Raw genomic sequence first — 23,459 nt, forward strand, 5'->3', positions numbered from 1 at the left:
TTGACATGGATAAGGGCAACAGAAAAAAAAGCAAAAATTGATATATGGGGGATGCGCGTGGGAATGATAGATCTATCTACTGTGTGGTCGATTTTCCTTTTTTTTCTACCTTTCCCTTGTTTTTTCATTTTTTTTAATCAAGAGTTGTTGGTGGAACAGGTGGAAACTATCCTTTTTTAAGGTATATTTCTGGGGTTGCCCGGACCACCCAAAACGAACTAACTTATCGATCTGCTTGTTAATTCAAAGCGCCTCAAACTCCACTTCAAATAATAAAACCAGAATTATGCTACAACAACTTACTACCCAACCCCTCTGAACTTCCATGTTTAATTATATATTAAGATTTCCCCCTTCCTTGACGGATATTGCAGCTGCATGAGTGGGGACTCTATGTTATTATTACCTTTCTGTTTGCATTCACTGCAACTGTGGGATCGCGACGCGCGAACACTGCGGTCATAAAGCAAACCGACAATGAGCAACCAACCATGGCTCGACAACCTTTCAGACGACTGGGTGCCTATACCAGGAACTCCTACCAGCCCGGTGCCAGCGCGATCCGCAAATCATTCCCGTCGCACCAGTTTACAGAGCTTACCAGGCCTACCGAGTTCTCCTAGTCGCATTCCTGTACCCACGCGCCGATCGATTGAACCATCCCCCGCTGAGAAGAAAAAGGTATCCCGCCCTTGTCATTTTGTGAGAAGAGAACCACCGACCCCCAGGACGCCGCGAACCCCGAAGACCCCTTCCAAGTTACGATCCCCCGCACCGGACAAGACGAAGAAAACCCCGAAACCAGATCTGCCCTCGGCGCGTAAGCAGAAACCGGCCATGGACTCCAGGTCACCCCTGCGATCTGTGTCCAATGCGTCCACGCAATCCGGCCAACAAAGCACAGTGCAGGTGAAACCGAAGAAGGGCAAAACCAAAGAGGGCACTCCCGAATGGCGGAAAAGGCTGGTTCGGGGTGAGATACCCACGGGAGAGCAGCGTGACTTGTTCGCTCCTATCGGCTTAGAAGGTGTTTTCAAACCTCCGACACCAGGATCTGAGAAGACGCAGCATGAGGCGATTCCGAAGATGAAACAAAGGGACGATTTGTGGGATTTCGGTAATCCTTCGGATAAAGACCCCTCTACAAGCCCTCAGAGGTCATCGCAGGCACAGGACACCGACAAGAACGATGCTACAAATGCGTCAAATGAGGAAGATAGGCCACCAGGGCCTACTTCTCAGTTACAGCTGAATGCGAAGCCTAGCGACAGCCCGGAAGGATCACCCAATGCAACTTTGGAAATATCAAAAGATCCTGAGGAACCTCCTTCAAACTTCAATGACAGCTCATTTGTTACCCATGACGATACCCAGATGAGGTCCGCCACTGGACTGGAGGACCTTCGCAATGAGGGCATCACGCCTATCACCTTTTCACGCACCAACACATTGGAGGGCAACGCTACGTCAGAGGTTATACGGTCAGCATTGAAGCAAGTCACAAGCAAGCTTCAGAAGCTCTCTCTACCTCCTTATGAGCGCCCCGATTCAAGGGCAAGTGACAGTGTTTTATTAAATCAACACACCGAATTTACTATCGATCTACCCCCGGAAGAAGACATCTTCGATGTTACGAGTCATTCGCTACCTCAGGATCTCTCTATGGGGACTTTAGATTATCGAGGCCGTGGGCCTTTCGGGAACTTGCGCCGAGAGCAGTATCCAAACGAGAGCTCCTTTCAGAAGCATCAACTTTCTCCACCAACCTTCACCTCCCAGCGATTATCTCCTTTCTTTGCCGCCAACTCAAGGATTCGAAGTTCGCCACCTTTCTATAATCGGACAAATCCCATACTTGATCCACCTACTCTGCCTAGACCGTCGTCAGCTCATGTAAAAGCCCCGATACTTGGGGATGATAAGAGTGAAGTCATGCCCTCTTCAGGGAGCCCCTTGAAGCTCTTTGGAAATCATGATACTTTCACAAACAACAGGCTTCTACGACGGATGAGCCAGTTTGAAGAAACCTTTGGTGGTTTATCAGAAGAAGACGAGCCTGCCTCGCCTTCAGAAGAAGCTCGACGGAAGGGCGAGAGCCGAAGTTTCTTAAGCGCAAGGCACGATATGCTGGGTGAAAGTTCTATCAGAAGGGTTGAACGGCCGCGATCACGAAATACAGCAAATTCTCGCCTTAGTCGGTTCGGTGATGGCCAATTAGATAACTTTGACTTCGCAGACACGAGTCCTTACGAGCCAAAGTTGCTAAGTAGTGATGCCCCTGATGGAGAGCTCCGTCCTTTGTCGCGGCGGCGACGGTATTTACGACGTCCCTCGCATAGAGAGTCAAGCCGTCGCTCAGAGACTAACAGTCATAACTCGACGGGCAGGTCATCGAACATAGACCGTGAATTTAATGCGTCGGAAAACCGAGATCCGATTGCCCTGGAGAATCCTGAACAAGTAGAGCCAGAGTGGAATCCCGGGAGTCCTGCCAAAGACCCAAACCCGAAGAGACGCAGAACATTTCTGCGATCTCACATCATAGCAGGGGAGGATCAGGAAGAAGCAGTACTGTCCAACCAGCCAATTGATAACTTGTCATTATTACAGAGAAGCCTTATGCAACACGGTCTGCGATATGACAGTGACAGTCTGCTTCGGCCCCAGTCATCCGACCGCCCAAGGACGCCAACACCGAGCCAAACAAGAGGCTCTACAAGGAAAAGATCTTCACCAAGTAAAAATGAACCTGATGTTGTGTACAATGATGAGAACTCCCCGCCGGAGACGAATGTGCCAGTGGTCAAAGTTACTGGTGTCCATGAAGAAATTCGCAAGGGGTCAATCACAACTCAAGATTTCCTTAACGAAGCCACAAAGATCATGGACATTATCAGGTCAAAGGGCAGGAACGTAGGTGGCTTGTCGAGTGTAGAAGAGTCCGAGGCAGAAGACAAAAACGAAAGTGAAAGTTACGAAGATGAATCTACTAGGGAAGAGTTCTCGCGTCCCCCGAGTCGAGAGGGAGTCGATATGCGGAAATTGCGAGAGCAAAAAGAGACAAACCCTCGAATTCTAAGCCACCTCAAGAAGTTCCAAGAACATGATGACTTGGAGCTGGGCGACAATGCCTCTGTCACCTCGCTGAGCTTCGAGAACCAACAAGATTCGCCTTCTCGGGTGGATACCGACGAAGACTATATCGAGCAAGATGATGAAGCTGCGACAAACCAGGCATTTGAGAAGATGCAACCGGCAGATGACGTATGTGAGCAGCGTCAACGTAAATCATCCGCACCTACTTCTGGTGAAGATGACGACCTACCCGGTCTCTTGACCTTTAACACGCAAATATCGGCTAAAAGCCTTAGTGCACGTTCGGTGCCTACCGGGTCTTCACAAAGCTCACACGCTAAAGGTGTACTATCGTCCGACATAGTTTCTCATTTGATTCCAGAACAGGTGAACGGCCTGACTTACGACCGCCACAGGCATCAGTGGATAAGGGGAAAGTCCGAAGTTTCTTTCGAAAAGCCCAAAGGCGAAGACAGTGAGGATGATCCATTCAGAGATATACCCGATCTTAGTGTTGACGAATTGCAAGAAATGATGAGGATGCAAAACTCGCCTTCCCCAGAACGGACCGGGGACTCTGTTCTGCCAGAAGATGCCAATGACCAAAGTCCGCTAAGTCGGAAGACCGGCTTTCCCAGTTCAGTGGTTCGGCCGGGAACCAAGGATGGTGAGCCGTCGGTTGCTGCCAGTTCTTTGCAGTCTAAATCGGCTCGCTCTAACTCTAGTATTCCGCACTCGGCGACTGGAGTGACCTCGTGGGGCTCTGAAACCAAAGGCAATAGAGCATCCTCCAGCGAGGTTGAACACGAAATCCAGCTTCATGAGGGTCACTTATCGAAGCCACCAAGGCGCCAAAAAGACGGGAAACAACAAGCTCGTGTGGTCACGATAAGTTTCTCATCACCCCTCGTTTCACATATCGCATATAGCGACGATGAAAGTCCGTCAAAGCTCCGCAGAGCAGGTCAAGAACCTGAAACGGCGGCTAATCACACATACACCTCCGAGCAAGCCTCCCATCGCCACGCTATTTCCAGAATAGATGAGACAAATGAAGAGCAAGGCGATAGTCTGAGCTTAGTCCGACAGGGCAATGATGCTGTATCCACCCCGCTTAAGAGTCAGGCCGAAAACTCGCTTATGTGCCTCCGTGATATGGACCATGACACGAATCATAGCTTCTATTTGAGTCCTTTGCCTGACTTTACTGTCCACCAAATTGACCCTTCTCTACAACTAGAACTTAGCTATGTGGCTCAGCGCACTCACCCTAGATCTTTGCGTCAGGTGCATGGGACATTTGCTCTGGCAACTGAAGAGTTAGTAAAGCATATTACGGAAGTCGAACCTTTTGAGCCTTACTGGGAGCATGTTCGACGTTTGGTCCTTCGCCACAAAGGCTTGATCACTCTTCACAAACTTTGCGACTTTTGTCCTCGTCTTGAAGATTTGGATGTGTCTAACAACAATATTGGACAGTTGAGTGGGGTGCCTCCAACTCTGAGGACTCTGAGAATATCGCATAACTGCCTCTCCAATCTAACAGCCTGGGGCCACTTGGTGAACCTGCAATATCTGGATATTTCTGGTAACGAGCTGGAGAGCCTGGATGGATTCAGTAGTCTGATTCACCTGAGAGAACTAAAAGCTGAAGACAACAATATCCGAAACATTGATGGCATTTTCGAACTGGACGGACTTCTAAGCCTGAAGTTGCGGAACAATAGCTTGACGACTGTCGATTTTGAAGACTCAGAGCTGTAAGTACCCTTATTCCGGCCCAGACTGCTACAGGACAACCGACTCATTTGCTCTTATAGGGTTCGCTTGGAAGAGTTAGATCTCAGCCATAACCAACTGATGTCAATACAAAATATCGAGTCGCTCTCAGCATTGTCAAAGCTCGACCTTAGTTTCAATCAGCTGGCTAGAGTAGCTCCATCGGCACCTATGCCATACCTATCATCCTTACGACTCTCCAGTAATCAACTGCATAGCCTGGATGTTGCAGCTTTTCCGTCGCTTACCCTTCTCTACCTCGACCACAACTATCTATTCACAGTGTCGGGACTTGAACAATGTGCAGGCTTGGACGTCTTCTCTGCACGTGAGCAGATGAATACAGGTGAGCACAATGGTGGGTTTTTTGACGTGGACCTGGGTCTGGTAAAAGACGTTCGGAAAGTTTTCCTGTCTTGTAATAAGCTGTCTTTGCAGTGCCTGTCTCCGTCCAGCCCTCTTTCGGGCTTGCAGCTGCTCGATGTTGCATCTTGCAGTATCCAAAGCCTCCCCGCAGACTTTGCTCTCAACTTTCCGAACGTCAGGGTTCTCAACTTGAACTTCAACTCCCTGGCTGGCATCAATGAACTGGCTGGATTGAACTGCCTTTCTCGCCTGACCATTGCCAGCAACTGCATTGTTCGGTTGAGGAGACTCTGTCAAGTCTTGAGTCGGATAGGAAGAACAAACAAGAATAAGGTTTCTACCCTTCAAAAGGTAGATATAAGAGGCAACCCGCTTACAGTCCGATTTTATCCTCCAGCTGTCACTGGAAGCGGCAGAGTCGGAGACGCAAAGGATTTGAAGGTAGAAGATGAGCCCGGCCAACGTGAGCAAATTGGGTTAGATATCCAATCTGTGCTTGCTGAGTTTGGACACGCTGAGGACTTAGAGCGTTCTGTTATTCATGAAAAGGATGATGAACATATCGCCGACAAAGATGTCGAAATCAACGACCCATACACTTTGCCGCCAGCGGACCCCCAGGCCGACCAGAAATATCTGTCTCACTTGGATGAGCCGACACGGCTTCGACGCAGAGTATTTGAGCTGATGCTGTATGCGGGAACAGGCGGCTCCCTCAAAATTTTGGATGGATTGCAATTGCGTCCCACGCTCGAACCAGGCTCTGACATAGATCACGCTTGGAAGAAGCTTGAGAAACTTGGAGTACTGAAAAGAAAAGCTATTACCAGATGATTTCTCCCCCTCTGTCTACCCTTGTCCTTCTTTCTTTCTCTTTCCATTTTTCCTTTTACCCTTCTTTTTCACTTTCTCCAACTCCTCTTTTTATTCTTCATTTACGCCCCTTTCCTATCATCCGCTAGCGGCTTGTATGTATGAGTGTTTTAATGTCGGACTGACTGGCGTTGTGTCCCACAAAGGATTGCATATTGGAGTTTTGGCATTGGTTGAGTAAAGGTCTTGGATTTTTCTGCATGAGCGACTTTTTTGTGCTTCTTTGATGTTCACTACTAAATCCAAACTTGTCGATTATGCTCCCTGCGTTACAGATACCAACAATACAACTGACCGGAGTGGTCCAGTTCACTTGTATTTACCACTGAAAATGATTATTTGCTCATTCCCCTTGTGCGATGCATTCTATCTATCAGTTAACATCTCTAGCCTCGATCAACTCGAAATGCGCCCAACCATCGAAATGAATTAACAATCACAATTATCTACGCGCAGCCTCTACGGGAAATCGCATATAATTCTGTTCAGACTTGAGTTTTGGCTGAGAAGGTGTAGGCTAATTCTGAATATATGATGTCGAACATCAATGTGGTGGTATAAAAGCATCGGGGAGACCATTTGGCCGAGGAGCCCTGTTTGGAGACTTCATCCTGGACGTGATGACCTGCAGTCGTCCCAAGTCAGTAATGGAATTCCAGGGTCAGGGTAGTACTCTAGGGCTGGACTCGGACTTGGCAAATGGTCTCTCCTGACTTGACAATAAAAGAAGCCCAGGCCAGGGTCTGACTATCTACCGTCAATCAATTGATTGGTGTCTGCTGGATTGGGGCTCGTGCTCATTGATACACACACCTAAGGTGATAGTGAGTATTATACCCTTTGCAGTTGGTGAAGCATCGATAGTGAGATGGTTGGCGGGTGTTGTTTTTGTACTTTAGTACCCTGCACACTGTATTCTTCTCGCGGCGCAACATGAGTGGATCGGTTGCGCTGCGAAATTCCGTAACGGAGCTGAATCCCTGCAGTGGTATGATGGAACAAACTCGGAACAATGATTGACCATGTAGGGACTAAGGAAAGTACTGCCCATCACTGTTGCAACAACGGAGTTTCCGTCTTTTGGAAGATTGTGCGTGTGCATATTTCACATACTCTATGGCCCATCCACGCACAAATCAAGGCACGTCTGCAGCAGGCACTTTGGAGCAAATTAAAGAGACACATATATAGCCAGGGGGCTCTTTAATCACAGACCAATAGTACTCACGCCACGGTGTACATGTCTATGTTAGCACTGAGCATAGTGCTACTAACTACCGGGATGCTCCCTGGACTTTACGTACAATCCCATGTAAGATCAACAGTTAACTCATTTTCTATGGTCAGAGGATCGGGAGAGAAGGGACTGGCTTGCCTGTATTTTCGGTCAGTGAAATGATTTTGCATATCCACTGTTTCACGATCCATCCTTTATAGACTGTCCCCGCCTTGATCTCTGTTCTTCAAGTATACATCAACAATGTCATATTATGCACTTTCATTCCTACCACTTCTCTCTACCTTGAAATCTTTTTTGAAGATATGGTAAACCCAGTGGGAGGTCACGGCCCGACTCTTCTGATTGTTACTTGGGTGGAATTCTCCATTGCACTCTCCCTATTGCTGGCACGGGTATACACGACACTGCGAATAACGCGGCGCACCCGGATCGATCTATATCTAACACTTTTCACCTTTGTATGATAACCCCTTTTCTCTGTTCGAATATGCCACCCCACAAGAAAAGTTGAAGACTAATCGGGGTAAACATCCTCAAATGGTTTCAGGCCGTTGGCACCGAGAGCCTTATTGCGTTAACTCTGAGCATCCTCCACGGCCTCGGTCAAGATGCGACAATCCTGACACAAGATCAAGCCGCTATGGCCATAAAATGGAGTTGGGTGAACCAGTTGTCGGCTCTTTTCGCCATCGCGATGGGGAAGCTAGCCATTGTGGCTTTTCTGCAGCATCTCCATGGCCCCGAGGACCGCTGGAAAGTAGCGATACTATGGATAGTGGCGTTCAGTAATCTTGTGATCAATGTTATCATTATACTTATCGTGTTGACTCAGTGCCAACCGTTGAGCAAGCTATGGGATGACAGACATCCTGGGACTTGTGATTATCTCCGGACTCAGAATTGTGCTTTTTTCCAAGGGAGTATGATTTCTCTAGTCCATAGGATGGTGGAAACGACTGAGACTGACTTCGCTGGGATCTTCTAGGCTGGTCTGCTTTGTGCGATCTTATCCTTGCCTTATATCCGGTCAGCTTTTTCTGGAACGTACAGCTCAGATTACCAGTGAAGACTGGGCTCTGCATATTGATGGGGTTGGGAGTGATGTAAGAGCACTGCATCCCCTGGTCGAAAGACAAGCAACTTGCTCACGATAGATTACCAGCGCATGCATTTGTTCTATTGTTAAAACAACCTACCTCCGCGTGCTCTCCAAGACCGAAAATGTAACGTGTAAGTCACCTTATCGCCAATCCGTGGAATCGAATGGCAATCGCATGTATACACTCATACTTCTGACATCAATAATAGACTACTTGTCTCAGCTCATCACATGGAATGAGTAAGTCTTATCGACGAGATAGCCGTGAACCATTGCAACGCTGACTCTCATGTACAATAGAACGGAGATGTGGGTTATTCTAATCGTCGGATGCATTCCTCCAATCCGTCCTCTCTTGATGATAATATTCCACAAAATCCTGACCAGCGCACGATCGGCGACTGGGCGATACAATAAACATAGCCGTGATGGGACAGAATTGCAGTCCTACTCCCGTCCGTCCAAACACATGCCAAAAGCACCCAAGCCACATCCCCACGGGACGGACCTGTTGGTGAGCACTGTCAATGGGAAGGGAAGCGAGGAGAATATCCTGTCGGTCGAGGATGGTACAATCGTCAAGACAACCGATATCAGCTTAACATACGAAGTGCCGGCGGGATCGAGAGAGCAAGGGGAACCTTACGGGCAGGTACTTCCCCACGAAAGGATATGATGGGGTTGTGGTTCTTCATGGTGTCACTTGGATATGCGCATGACCTTATGGTATGAGATTTAAATAATGATCACCATGCAGCACCACTTCATACTACTAGGTAAATAGTAAAGTGTGGGCCAAGTCCGACGGAATCCTCACATTATCCGAAATAAATGGCTGTACTAAAGGTGACTGGCTAACATATGTATCATTTCATGTAAAGGAGGCCACGTCAATCGTTGCACAAGACGCTGAGACGCGAAATGAATGCAGTGTCGCACTGTCTGTAGCTCGTACTTTGGCTGTTGAGTCGAGAACGGAAGGCCATCGGAAACTAGTCATGCACAGCAATAAAAATTTAATATAATGTATACAAGGATCTGGGTACCTGCTGTGGGTCATGGCAACGCTATAAATATTCCTACCCATTAGTGCACACGCCATCCAACCCGCCTTAGCACAATAAGCACTTTACGCCAATAACGGTCGTCCTTAAACGGGGTGGAGGGCGAGATCGTTTATGAACCAGGATTGTTCAATTTTCCACGCCAGTCATGGCTACAGCCCACCCACATAGACAGTCCTCGGCCTGTTTAATGTCCGACCCCATGGCTGATTTGAACCCTGTTCAGAATGTGACCAAACGGTCTCTCTGTAAGCTCAGATAAGCTGTACTATCTACAAGTCAATCCCTTCCATTCTTCTTGGGGAAGAACGTTGATCTGCAGGCTCCCTTGCGTCCAGAGTCGTGACCCTCACTGCTCTCTTCACACCTGATTTCTCGGGCCAGTTCTTACTCCGCCGTTTTTTATATCAAATTAACCCCTGAAAGAAGCTGTCATGACGGCTAACAACATCCACCGTGGCGGAGGCGGAACCTTGGGACCGGCTGATATGCAAGTAGACATCGTTCCGGGAACAGATGTTTTACGCGACGCTGAGGATCGTCATTTGAAGCATGGCAGAAGAAATGACACTGTGTATGGCTTATCTCCAGTTCAATTGAGATGTGTTGTATTCGAAACTGACATCGTCCAGTCTCATTCCACAGCCTTCAAACAATAGTGACGATCCCCTCAACTGGGCACCTGCTTGGAAATGTTAGTGCCTCAACCTGTCCAAACGCATCGAAATACCTAACAATACATGGGTGGAAAGTAGATCTGGTCATCATCTCCCAATTTCTTTATGTCTTTGTTGCGGTCGAATCCTCGCTATCAATGGCACCCATGTTTCCATTGTTGGGCAAGGAATGGGGCCTCAATGAAACTCAGCTTGGCCTTCTCACAGGAGGATGCATCCTCGGTCTAGGCTATGCGAACTTTCTCATCGTTCCGTTCTCGAACATATTCGGGCGGAGGTTGGCTAGTATATCTTTGGCAGTCCTGACATTCCTTACCGTGCTCTGGGAAGCTCTTGCTACTTCGCATAGGGCCTTTCTGGCAGCGCGTGTAGTCAATGGTCTTACGACTGCCACGACAGAGAGTATCATGATGCAAGTGATTGCAGATCTATTCTTTCTGCATGAAAGGGGGTTGTGGACCGGTATCTATTTGTTGGTTTCACCCTATGCTGCTCCATGACAAAGGGAGCTAATTGAAGAGCAGTACGTCCTATTTCTTTGGTTTATTCTTGGGACCAGTGATTGCGGGCAACATTGCAGAAAGGTAACGGCCCATCCCCATCTGCTCATCTCTTATTTGGCTTCAGATGAACCACCGTAAGTTGTAGATATGTGACCACAGCTAAGGGAATATCCAACTACAGGCATGGATGGCGAAGTTTCTTCTGGGTATCACTGGGTCTTTCAGCCTTCAACATCATCACCCTTGCATTATTCTTCCCCGAAACAAAGTACCGACGCTCAGCAGCGACCTTCGGAGGCAAATCGGAAGCTGTAGACGAACCAACACCGATCACAAATACCGAAAAGCACGACGCACAAGAATCAATCCAGGCACCAAACGACAACGAAGCATCCAATACCAGTTCGCAATACGGCAAGGGACGGCCATCCAAGAAACAATTCATGCTCTTTCAAAAGCCCGACTCCCACTGGAAAGGCTTTCTGATCCGCGACATTTTCTCTCCCATTCGCGCATTCTTCTACCCCATTATATTCTGGGCCGGCTTAAACGTTGCAGGACCAGCGAACCTACTTCTCTTCTTTAACCTGACGGAATCTGCCATCCTGGCTGCGCCGCCCTATAACTTCTCTTCGGGGGCTGTCGGGTATAGCAATTTTGCCTTCTTCGTCGGTGGAACCATAGGGCTTCTAACTGCTGGACCGTTCTCAGACTGGGTAGCCGACAAAGCCACGCGTCGGAATCGAGGCGTTCGAGAGGCAGAGATGCGTCTTCCGGCATTGATTCCCTTTTTCATCACTACTGCCATCGGGAATATTATTGGGGGATTAGGGTATCAACACCAGTGGTCATGGCCTATTATCCTTGTTTTCGGGTACGGGCTCACCGGGCTCAGCGTCACTACTGTGCCGACAATTGCCGTTGCATACGCGGTCGACTGCTATAAGCCCATGTCCGGGGAGATCATGGTCGTTGCTACGGTTGTTAAAAATACAATCGGGTTTAGTATGAGTTATTGGGTTGCGCCTTTGGGTGCGAGGAAGGGTTTGATTGCTCCTGCCATGGTGGAGTTTGCCTTGACCATGGGGCCGATGCTGCTTGCTGTTCCATTGTACTTTTGTGGTAAAAGGCTACGGAGGCTTACTAGGAACTCGACGTTCCATCAGTGGTCGGAGATGTAAATCTTATTGAACTTTGGATAGGAAATTACGAGGCCACAAGTTCATGAATATTCATTACTCTCTGCTCGGGATGGATGTATTTGCCCCTGGTATACTTATAACAACTCATTATATCGGCAGAATCTCTGACAATGTTACGAGGGGCCTGCCCCAACCCTTTCAGCATACTCTGCCTCCTCAAACGGCCTGTAGAAGCGGATATATTTCTTGACAATACACCGCCACTGCAGCCGCTTCCAGATGTTCCCATTTCCGTCCAGAGGGCCGATGCTGGACTTTATTCAGGGCTTCTTTCAATTTAGTACCTTTGCTACCTCCCGAGGTTATTCGGAATAGTCTTTGTCGGTCAGCTATAAGGCCGGTGTTGGTTCCCCGCTTGATATGTCAGTTGTCCAGATTCATTGTTGAAATGGACCAAAAGCATGAGTATGAGAGATAGGTGGCGACTCATGATGTCCAGAAGGTAGTAGGCCAGGCATCTATGCCAGTAGAGTCTTCTATCGAGAACACCCCCGGGTTTATAAGGTCCATCTCATTATTTGTCCTGCCCAGGAAGTCCTGCATTGTCGGTTCCAGAAACGCCATTTCGGTAGTGAGGCCCACAATGGGAACTGCGGTCGGAGCTAAAATGTGGTCCACGTTTGCAGCAGCATCTCCGACTGAGAGACGGGACTGCTCGGGCGTATAACTGCGGGGGATAGCATTATTTCCAGAGCCGTTCGGTAAACACTGCTTTACTCGCTTCAGGTTTTCGTAAAACTCTGCCGCAGCAAGATTACCATGGTCTTTCATTCGCCGAAGGATCTCGATGGCTGTCTCCAGGAATTCTAGATCGGCCGTCGTGCCGATCGAGGGCAGAAGGCCTGACATCACCAGGATGATAGCGGAGGAGAAGAGGTACTGTGCGTAGAAGTACCCGTACATTGGCAGTGACCCGTTTACCCACTCCTCGGTTATCAGGGTATGAGAATGCCGGGCAGCGTGGATGCATGCCTCGCTCAATGTGATGACTGGCTGCGGGGTGTCTTCGTGATTGTCGCGGTGGGCTCGTTGTTGGAATAAGGCGTGGAGGAGAATCGGACGAGTGGCTAATATGACACACTTATCCATGTCAGTGACATACCTCACGACACACGTGTGTGTGTGTGTAAGACTTACCTGGTTGAATTGCAAGTGGAGAGACACGACGTGCTTCTGAGGAGTCTCTACACTTGGTAATTTGATATGTGCTGGCAGAGACTGAACCCACTCCTGCAACGCGAGAAGTAACTGCTGCTCTCGTTGTAGGAATGACTCCTGGTGTGGCTTGCGGGTGTAGATTTTCTCTACGATCTGGCCGACTATACGGGCCAAACGGATGCTAGACACTAGATATGCCGTATCAGAGAATTGCTCTTCAGCGTCGGGACTGGTAACCACTGCTGGGAGATCAACATAGATATCGTCGTCGCGAATCTGGAGAGGGAGCCCAATTTTCGACGTGTACATGCGGTCAAAGATATAAATAGCCCACCAGAGGCGCACACGGTGTTCGCGCTCGGTTGGATCCGCGCATTGCCGAGCAGGAATATTATGATTTAGCCCTAAGAATAGCCCCAGTCGCATGGCACTTCCAACTAGTATATAGGCAGAATGCCGTCTATTCAGGAAGTATGAGTATAATGACTGGTTCGCAGTTAGAGGACACGTTCAAAGATCATTGACGACACTCACCAGCAGTAGTAAGCTTTCCACGTGGATCAATCCCGGTCTTTCCGGTAGAATTGGAATTATCCCCATCGCACGCACGTAGTACCTTGTCCCTGGCACTCGGCTGGTTGGCGACGAAATCGACCGCGAAGAGTAGACCTCACCCAAGGCAAAAAGAGAGAAGAACTTGCATGTTAAGGCCGGGTCATCTCGCAGAGACGGTAGACGATATAGACTTTCCAGCTGCTCGAGAGTGGACTTGCGTAAGAACAAATGGTAGACACGACTAAGTTGGTTGAAAGCAATCTTAACTAATAAGCGGGCTTGAGCAAGGCTGGGCCATTGAGATTCGCCTTCCAGCAAGGAAGACTCAGGGGTATATTGAGTACGTGCAACATGGGCTATATTTGGATCCTCTGTGAGAAACTGCCGTAACCGTGTTGCAAATGCGGTGCAGGCAGCATCCCCCATATAGATTGGAGGAGCGTTCGAGTCATACGGGTAGAACCAAGCCCGCTCTCCAAGCAGAGGATTTTGGAGTGAAGGATAGGATTCTGGTGGTGGTGGTGGTGCTGCAGTGTCCGCAGTACTTGCTGGAGAAGGGTTGGGTGTGTATGAAGTACGAATCTGCTCTTTCAGCCGAGTGTTTTCTGAGAGAAGTTGGTCGATATAACTGTAAGACGGACATATAATTAAGCCCTAAGCCCACTGAGAACCAATGGGGAGTGTACCTTTCATTAACCTTGAGCTTCCGATCACGTAAGGTATATTGACACTCGTCTCCACATCCGGCCTGACTGCATCTAGCGCAAGGCTGTTCGCCGGAGCATTTGACCTTGTGAGAGTGGCATCGGTGGCAGCTGCACAGGGATTAGAGCGATGTTCAGGGTTTTGTGGACCACATGACTGACGTACGCGACAGGTTTCTTCTTGTTGCGCCCGTAAGGGTTATTTCTAACAACAGGCATATGGATCAAATAATTCCTCGGCTAACAATATCCCTCTAGTGATCGGTTTGTAGACACAGTACCTGGACAAGTTCAGTAAGAGTACGGTTGGTCGGGGTTCAGCTTCTTCGCCGAGAGGCAAACTTGGGCCGCTTAATCATCTATTCCTCGGCAACTTGTCAGGATGCCGATGGAAAATTGAAAAAAGTACTCCGTACGGAGTAATGAAAGCCAAATATTTACTATCAACATTTGATACCATAGTATCCAACAAGTTAAAAATGAGTGGCTGAAAAATGGAGAATAAACAAAAGTCTAGAAGGAGAGATTGAGTTTGAGTGGTGCGTCACTCACTACCAGGTGTTATTACAATGCGTGTATCAATTCGGATAAGGTTGACAGGATATATATCATTGCATTAATAGAACTAAATCCTATCACAGTTTTCAAATTTCAAGGACTACACTCACGAAAGTAATACTCAACCCTGAAGCAACCTAGACCCTGTGATATCTCGCCAATGAAACCGTATGCCTTACGTTCTACTCAAGCAGGTCATTTCAGAACTGATCATAGAACAACTCCGGCTGGGAAAACCCCTAGGCACGTTGAAAAGCGACACGATGCTTCACAAAAGCATAATTTGGCATTCGAGGGTTAGGTAGCTGCCATCAATGCTCGAATTACAGATAAATTGGATATGCATGTTTTAAATATCGTCTGGCTTGAAACTTACGTTGGCTGTCACAATGTACATACATACAGGTTAGGGTTCGGAATCGGATTTGCAGTAACTATCACCAGGTAATCTCCACTCAGGTTAAAGTAATCGACAACTTGGTGGCAATAACAACAGAAAGACTATGGCTTCAGTATTGTAGCATGTTACAATTAGAGCTTCGCTAGTAAGCACGGCGCAGGCTATGGCGTGACATCTTCAATCGGCTTTTCGGGAAGTCACCGACAAGCTGCAAAAACAATTTTTCCCGTTGAAACGAGTGGGGTGAACAAGGGTCAGAAGGAGTAAAAATTTCTATATAATATTTTCAAGTCCTAAAATGCCTTCTTTCGATGCCAAATCAAGCAAAGGGCTCAACAAATAGCGCATAGGCGTAATGGCTTTTGAGAGACCATACGCAAAGGTGCAAATCGCTCTAGTGGACAGCACCAGAAGGTATACACCGGGTGACAAAATTGAAGGAACTGTGCTATTTACCCCTCGAAGACAAATTGCCTTACATCAGCTACGCCTATCCTTTGAAGGTACTCACTAAATACTCCTATTGATAGGGCCTTGATATTTAACAATTAATACAGGTAAAACTGTAGTGCGCATGGACACCAATGAAACCAATATACCACTCCCCCAGTCTACGGTATCCAAGACATTTCTTCAAATGGATAAGCCACTCCACGATGTGACTTGTCAGAAAGCCGAGACACTGCAAATAGGCACAGAATATCGGCTGCCTTTCGAGTTTGTCGTTCCTGCAGAATTGCTGCCGCATGTTTGCCAGAAACATCACCGCCACGAACAGTTTCAATGGGAACATCTGCAGTTACCTCCTAGCTTTGGCAGGAGATCACAGACTGATGATGAGCCGACAGAAGACATGATAGCTAGGGCAATAGCTATTCAATACCACGTCAGATTCAGCATCATGAAAAGAAGCCAAACGCATGACATGTTGACTACTGTCGGAGACTGGAAGCAGGCTGTGCATATTGGCTCACCACGCCTTGAGCGAGCACCGCTTTTAGTCCCTGAGAATAGCACGTTCTACTGCCTGAGCCAACAAAAATACATCAGCAAGGGCCTTTGCCGAAGACGTGTTGGACTCTTGTCTGCGCGGACAAATACGCAATTGTCAATAGATCAAAGGGAGATATCAGCTGTGCTACCCATCAGGATCAGTTTGAAATACAGCACAACTGCAGGGTCTCCTTTACCAAAACTTTCTTGCATACAGCCCGCGTTGAATGCTCTCACTAGCTTTGGTCTGACACCGTGGTCAGACTTACCGGATCTAACAGAGCCGTCAACGTGGGACAAGCGTAACGACTACCATAAGCACACTGTATGCCTAAAAACAGCCGCTCCAGTTTTCTTACATTGGAGAAAAGACCCTGGTGTCAGGAGCAATACATGCCAAGCACTCCCTGCAGCAGATACAGAGTACGCTGCAAGATTGGAGGTACCAGTTACTTTCCCCAGTCATCTTCCTTCCACTCCAACATTTTACTCTTGCCTCGCTGCAAGAACATATTCGTTGAAAATATCACTATGCTTTCTGGTGGAAGAGCAGCGGAGCAGGACGTCGAGAATATCATTGACGGTTCCGCTACAAATATACTGAATTGAAAAGGAGCTAGCCGTATTTGGTATAGTGCTATAAATTCCATGAAAAGGTCCTTATGAGTAGCTACGCAAGAGGCTAGTGTGCGAGTCACGTGTAAACCGTCGCCTTTTGCTGCATAAGCAATGTCCAAGTAAACCGGTAGACAGAAAATGACAATACCTGGATGTGAACTTTTTCATATCTATAAGTAGACCATGTGCGATACGCAGCAGCTAAAAGATGCGTTTAATGCCGCAGGCAATTTTCTAAACCCCGTCCTTCAAAAGGGTACGCAACCACGAAGGAAACTTAATTTGACTTGATACGCTAACTAGATGCAAGAGGAGCTTCAAAAGTCCCGCGGGAGCTCACTACTTAAGATATTGAGTGGGGACTCAACAGATGAAGCCTTAGATGAAAAGTCAACAAGGGCTACAGTTATAGGGAGGGCATTAGACATACTGACTCGTATCCATATTGCGTTTGTCGCTCCAGTACAGGATGCAGAACACCCACAACCCAGCGGCGAGTCGGAAGATGCCGCTTTGGAAGACGCAAAGCGACGCAGGCTGTTACATGCCCTCCTGGACCTCATTTCTCTAGAGGGAATTTATCCATCACTCTCATCTGGGGCGGGGATTCCTCTTCAGCAAAGGGTGATTTCTGTATTGCCGGCCGGCGTTATTGCCCATCAACCACAGAAGCCTACGAATAACAAACTACAGAATGAAGTGCTTCTAGAACACATAATGTCCGTACTTTCGGACATCATTTGCGATGAGCGGTCCAGTATACAACCTGTCATTCGTGGCCGTATCTTGAGCGATATAATCAGTGCGGCGTCAGACTTAGCCTCGAATGCAGAACATTTATCCCAAGATAAGCAACAGCGCTACCGTGATGTGCTCGTGAAGGTAGTTGAAGAGTATGTCTTGATCAAGTTTATTCCACACTTTACACATACTGAGGAATCGTAGAACACCTAGCCCAGTTTTGTTGTCCACCCTGTCGAGCTTCCTTCAGTCGGATACAGCTCCGTGGTTCAAATCAATAGTATCTAGTCAAATATCAAGGGTCCCTTTACGTCACGACGGGGTTTTGCAAACAATACTCTTCCTAGCTTCACAGCTTGCTCCTTCACTAGGACAGGAGTCTCAAGACCAGACGTCTAATGGCCCACACTTTACAGTGCAGGCGATCATGCAGTCATCGCGCCTTCTATCCTCAGTACCTCAGGGCATGGATCCAACGCACTATTTTTCGATCATTGGGCCCCAACTATTGACCTTAATTGATGGAGATGATCCGGATTTGAAGAAGACTGCGGCATACGTGGTTGGTAATGGGATTTTATGCAAGCGTGCCTATGGCGCACCCGGCACTATAGGCCACTCTATCTTCCTGGAACCGCTATTCAAGACACTCACGGCTGGTCTGGATAATTCATCAAGGAATTGGATGATGTTATCCTCAGCTAAAGGTGAAGACTTGCCGGACCGAGTCCTTGTGCCCGAATCCTTGTTGGTGGTGGCAGTTGACAGACTGAGAAGTTTAGTTCTTCAGCCCCCGAACCCAAGTCTCGTGAAGAGAGTTGTTTACCCAATACTCGTTCCGCTCTGGGGATTGGCTTGTTTTACTTTAGAGAAACAACACAAATCTCTTAATGAGAAGATCATGGAAGTGTTACAAACGTACTTCGCTATATCTGTCGGAGAACAGCCACTGAAAAAGTTGGTTGATCATCTGCTCTGGGATGGAGGTTCCACCTGGACTTACAGTATAGTGCCAACCCATGGGATCTCCTTGGTTAAACGTGAGACTGCCAAATCAGATCGGTTGAATATTGTACGACTTCTAGACACTCTACAGTCTCGGGCTAAGCTTTTCGTCGGCTTACTGGGAGCTGATCCTAGTAGCGAAGAGCGCACCGGCGATATATTTCTATATGTGAGCGAGAGCTGGCTCGTTCAATCTCCGGTCAATCAGCGACCTTTTGATAAGTCTCATCTCGGCCCCGAGAATGAGGGTGAGAGCATGGAACGCAAGCTGGTTAGCGCAAAACTAGCAGAGACCCTTCTAGAGAATTTCAAAGATATCCTTTCTCGTCGGCCTCTCAGAGTACTCGAACTTATTAAACAGATCATAGATGGTGAGCTCAATCGCACAAGTACACGAAAGAAGAGGGACGGCGATCTAGGAACCGGCAAGGTATCACTCTCCTCGCTGGCGAACATTGTCCCTACAGAAGAAAATGCACAACAAGACAACGCAGAAGAGTCAGACTCAACCGAGTCCCTACCAGCCGTTTTCAGTTTACTATCCACCGTTCTTGCATCCCCCGAGTTCTCGGCATCGCAGGATACGCTGCCGGTCCTTGAAAATCTCAAATCACGACTGGACCAACTGATCCCTTATCTCCCCCCGTCGCTTGCTAAGCCAGGGACGACTTCCTCAATGCTTTTAGAAATTCATCTCACATCTCCCTCCGAACAGAGCCAGAAACGTCCATACTCCGAAACATCTGATTTTGAAACACATCGCCGAGCCCTGGCCAATCTTAATTCCGATCTCCCTCCAGTCCAGGCTGAAGGGTTCTCACTTCTCTCTGACCTGATTAAAAAAGCCTCTCCCGTCCTCGACATACCGTCTACATTAACCCTTCTTCTATCTATCATAACAGATCCGTCCGAAACTGCGGCTAATGACGAGTTCATCTATCTGAATGCAATCAAACTGATTGGCACATTAGCCTCAAGACACCCCCGCACAGTTGTTAAAACACTAGTCGACCGTTACACAGATCGAAATGAAACCGCTAGTCTGGACCAGAGACTCAAAATCGGAGAATCTCTGTTACGAACTGTCCAAGACCTCGGCGAAGCATTAACCGGAGAGACCGCAAAGATTTTAGGCGAGGGTATGGTTGCAGTCGCAGGGCGACGAGCACAAAAGCCGGAGACCCAAAAGCGCCGCAAACAACAACTCGAGAAAGAAAAACAACAGAAGGAGCGGGAAGAACGGCGAAACAAGGAACCAACAATGCCATCAGGCTGGAAGATCTCGTCGCCCACACCAGCAACAAACATACAAGACGACGAAGACGACGGTTCAGAGTCTGAGTCTCCTGAGCAAGCTGCCTATTCCGCCAATATCATCGCCGCCTGGGCTGCGGGTGCCTCGTCAGACGAGGAACCGGATGATCTGCGAGTCCGTGCATCTGCGTTGTCTATCCTGGCGACTGCGGTTCAAACTAATATTGCTGGCCTTGGACCTTCGGTGGCTTCATCAGCTGTTGACCTTGCGCTTGCGACTCTTACCCTCGAGCAAGACCCTGAGTCCGCAATTCTCCGACGAGCAAGTGTTGTCCTGCTTCTCGATATCCTTAAGGCCCTCGATACTACCCGTGAGGCTCGAGGAAGTCAAGCTCTCGGTTTTGGGTTCTCACTTGCAGATGACTCGGCCAGTGGTATGTCTTGGAAGGGTGAGAATGCCAGCAACCGTGGGCCTTCGACTATAGGTAATATCCCGCATATGTTGCGGTCACTCACGTTTGTCGAGAGCCGCGAAACAGACACCATTGTCCGTGGCCATATCCGTGTGCTGATTGAGAATTTGGAGGCTTGGGTAGAGAAGTCGTTGTTGTGGGGAATTGGAGCCCATGGTGAGAATGAGCCAAGAGTCGAACTGGGGGACCGAATTGCGGGCCTTCAAATCGACCCTCTTGCAGGAAGAAATGAAAGCGGACGGCCTAGGATTGAAGAAATTGAATGAGCCACTGCTGCATTTGCGAGACACCGGTGTACATTACGATAATACGTGTCTACTGTTAGCAAAAGAGTAGAAAACAGAGTGGACAAGCATGATATCTCAAATTTTTATGCTAGAACATGCAGACTTGAAGGGGTCACTATGTAGGCATTTCAAAATCAGGAAGTTCATCAGTGAAGATATTAGAGTTCACGTAACATAGGCTCCGACGAGGGTATTTCCGCAAATAGACACGAAAACATCATAGAGAAGCTCAAAAGAATTTTTAGGGATGAGTAATTAGTAGGGAGCTGCTCGTCCGCGTCCGCGTCCGCGTCCCCAGCCGCGGCCACCACCTCTGCCACCTCTACCACCCCCTCTGCCACGTCCAGGCCCATGACCACCATCGCGACGAGGATGTCGGGAGAAGTTCTGTCTAGACTCAACAGGCCGTGGACCAGCAGCTATGCGAGCTTCACGTTCTTCATCAGTGAGGTGGAACTTGTTTTCGATACCAATCAGTTCGCAAAATTGAGCAGTCTGAGGGTTATTGTACTCCGGTGGCATCTGCTCTGTAGTGATAGGAACAGCTGGGTCGTAGGGCGGGGCCGTTGGAACGAAGTTCTCTGGGATGCCCATTTTTCCAGGCTTTACAATGTGTTCCTCTATCCACTTTTCTTCCTCAATGATCTGGGGTTCGTAAACGGTGTCGCCTTTATCAGCAGCTGGTTTGGCGGTTGCATCGCCCAGCTGAAGGTCGTTTGTGAACACACGTGTGATGGCTAGCCATTCTTTATCATACTGCAAGCGATAAGGACGCTCGCACTGAGCACCGTCGGGATTTGAAATAGTACTAAACTCAACGAGTTGAAGAAATTCCCGGTTTGGAAGACATTTGTCCAGAGCAAGAAAGTGTGTGGTCTTGTTGGAAATAGACTCCGGCAAAGGCCCATTAACCGCGTATGTTTGCGGTTGAGGTCGTGCAAAACCAGCAGGTAGTTGGCTCCGGACTTCTTCAGAGATGTCTCCTGTATCTTTTTCGACATCTTCTGCGGGTTTGGCAATGCTATCAGTAGGACCTTCGTTAATGTTAGCTGCTGAGGTTGAGTGATCTATGACCCGCGATTCTGCTTCAGGAACGGTATCTGCAGCAGCATCTTCACCAGAGTCGCTATCTAGGTCCAAGTCAATTTCATCTGAATTTTTCACGGGGTTAAGTTCATGTTGCAACTTCTGCTTTTTGTTTACCGCGGTGTCAGCACATGTATCCCTTTCCACTCCGACGAGCTTCCGACCAACTCCATCCTCACCAATATCGACCCTTTTCCAGGTTAGGTTATGCTGAACCTCGGGGACAACTCCCTGGTGTTCCGTGAGGTATCGAGAATTCTCGATCGCTTCATTCTTAGCAGCAACCGTATGAAACTCATTCCAGGCCGATATCTTGCTTTGAGTGTCTTCATGGTCTGGCTGAATTAAGACAGGTTGCTGCATATCAATGCCGTCCACAATGCCTTGTGTCGTAGAATCGGCTGACGACTGTGCTGGCTGCTGGTGATGGGACCCTGAGAGGTCACCTTCAGACTTAAAAACATGAGCTGGGCTAGCAGTATCTAAAACCTCGTTTGCGGTACGCCCTGGCAAAGTATGAGCACTTGTCGTGTCCCTTTCACCGAGCAATGACGTGACAAGAGCGCCGTCGAACCCAAACTTGTTTGGAGCATTTGGGCCCTGGGATGTATTTCCCTGTGAAGTAGTTGGTTGTCGTTTCGCGCCTGGATGCTCCGGGATAATGTAATCTCCATGCTCAACGGTCGCAGCGAATCTCACATGCAAGTGAGCAGAGAACCAGTGCGCTGGGCGTAGACGATCCAGAACAAATTTCGCCGCCGAGTTTCCCAATTTACCGGTCTCTGAATCCTGCCGGAACCCTTTCTTTATTCTGAAAAGTGTGTTGTAGTCGCCGTAGTTTTCAATTTGTTTGGGCCAGTCATGTGAAAGGCCAAGATCGACCTGGGTTCGAATTTGGAGTAACTTGCGAACATCCAGCTCTCTGACATGATAGATAGACTGGATTTCATCTCGGTTGTATGGAAGCCGTTCGAAGTGTGGCTTTCGATAATCATAACCTTTCCAGATGCCAGACATGCCTGCAATACGTAAAGGACCACAGCGAATGACATTTGCCGCTCCCATGTAGTAAATGTTGGGGGCGACCCATCCACCGTAGTAGAGCTCAAATAAGTGGTTGCCAGCCTCATGATTGCCGCCGATAAAGATGGTTAAGTAAGGCGCTGTACGTTTTCCGCTGTAGTATTCATGGAAGTCTCCCAGCTCCTTGTACTTCTGTGGTACAGACATACAAGCCATATCATGAGAGTTTCTAACAGCCTGGTGGGGGTGTTAGTACTGGAAATATTACACAGAGATAATGATCATACCTGGAAATCGCCGCCAATGATCAGCAGGTCAACCCCATCCCAGCCTTTCAACGTCGCGGCCTTCTCCACTGACGCGTATATGTCATGAAGACAACCATGTCCCTATCGTTAGCACTGTGTTAGTATCATGGTAGAAGTAACTTGTAAAAAACGTGAAAGTCTCCAGCAACACGCCACAGAAATACTTACACAGCCTTCAAAGGCGACCCGAATAGATGCAGAATTGAGCTCCAGCGCCATGGTGTTACACTGCTGGACCGAGTAGATAAAGACTTGATACCGAAAAAAGCAACTTTTACTCTGTAATTTGAACTAGAAAGGACCCAGCTCTCAGCACACAGTGAGAGAAAAGAGGCAGTTTTGCATAATCCTCAACTCTGAAAAAGACAGTGACTCAGTGTCAAAAACACAGAAAGAAACACAAAGGGAATTGAGGACA

The 23,459-nt window shown here is 48.2% G+C and overlaps 6 protein-coding genes across 6 annotated transcripts; 4 read left to right on the top strand and 2 right to left on the bottom strand.

The window, feature by feature from the left end:
• Positions 1–477: 477 nt before the first annotated feature.
• ANOM_002590 (uncharacterized protein) lies at positions 478–6,054 on the top strand (the record flags this gene model as incomplete). The annotated part of the gene is made up of 2 exons (XM_015547847.1): positions 478–4,835; positions 4,896–6,054. The coding sequence occupies 2 exons, from the start codon at positions 478–480 to the stop codon at positions 6,052–6,054; spliced, it is 5,517 nt and encodes a 1,838-aa protein (XP_015409856.1).
• A 1,476-nt stretch (positions 6,055–7,530) lies between these two features.
• On the top strand, positions 7,531–8,676 carry ANOM_002591 (uncharacterized protein; the record flags this gene model as incomplete). Its single annotated transcript, XM_015547848.1, has 5 exons — positions 7,531–7,791; positions 7,881–8,253; positions 8,319–8,436; positions 8,496–8,563; positions 8,642–8,676. Coding segments are annotated over 5 exons (843 nt in total), but the record flags the coding sequence as incomplete, so codon positions are not given.
• Positions 8,677–9,930: 1,254 nt separating this feature from the next.
• Positions 9,931–11,857, top strand: ANOM_002592 (uncharacterized protein; the record flags this gene model as incomplete). Its single annotated transcript, XM_015547849.1, has 5 exons — positions 9,931–10,070; positions 10,129–10,190; positions 10,252–10,645; positions 10,698–10,757; positions 10,858–11,857. The coding sequence occupies 5 exons, from the start codon at positions 9,931–9,933 to the stop codon at positions 11,855–11,857; spliced, it is 1,656 nt and encodes a 551-aa protein (XP_015409843.1).
• A 447-nt stretch (positions 11,858–12,304) lies between these two features.
• On the bottom strand, positions 12,305–14,514 carry ANOM_002593 (transcription factor; the record flags this gene model as incomplete). Its single annotated transcript, XM_015547850.1, has 5 exons — positions 12,305–12,958; positions 13,016–13,522; positions 13,571–14,219; positions 14,278–14,406; positions 14,462–14,514. 5 exons carry the CDS (start codon positions 14,512–14,514, stop codon positions 12,305–12,307), a joined length of 1,992 nt encoding a protein of 663 aa, XP_015409842.1.
• A 2,533-nt stretch (positions 14,515–17,047) lies between these two features.
• Positions 17,048–20,603, top strand: ANOM_002594 (RTP1/Tango6 family protein; the record flags this gene model as incomplete). Its single annotated transcript, XM_015547851.1, has 3 exons — positions 17,048–17,120; positions 17,175–17,757; positions 17,810–20,603. 3 exons carry the CDS (start codon positions 17,048–17,050, stop codon positions 20,601–20,603), a joined length of 3,450 nt encoding a protein of 1,149 aa, XP_015409848.1.
• Positions 20,604–20,879: 276 nt separating this feature from the next.
• Positions 20,880–23,260, bottom strand: ANOM_002595 (RNA lariat debranching enzyme; the record flags this gene model as incomplete). The annotated part of the gene is made up of 3 exons (XM_015547852.1): positions 20,880–22,970; positions 23,021–23,122; positions 23,210–23,260. The coding sequence occupies 3 exons, from the start codon at positions 23,258–23,260 to the stop codon at positions 20,880–20,882; spliced, it is 2,244 nt and encodes a 747-aa protein (XP_015409847.1).
• Between the last annotated feature and the right edge of the window lie 199 nt (positions 23,261–23,459).

Source organism: Aspergillus nomiae (assembly GCF_001204775.2).
Source record: "Aspergillus nomiae NRRL 13137 chromosome Unknown contig00042, whole genome shotgun sequence".
Lineage (NCBI taxonomy): Eukaryota > Fungi > Ascomycota > Eurotiomycetes > Eurotiales > Aspergillaceae > Aspergillus > Aspergillus nomiae.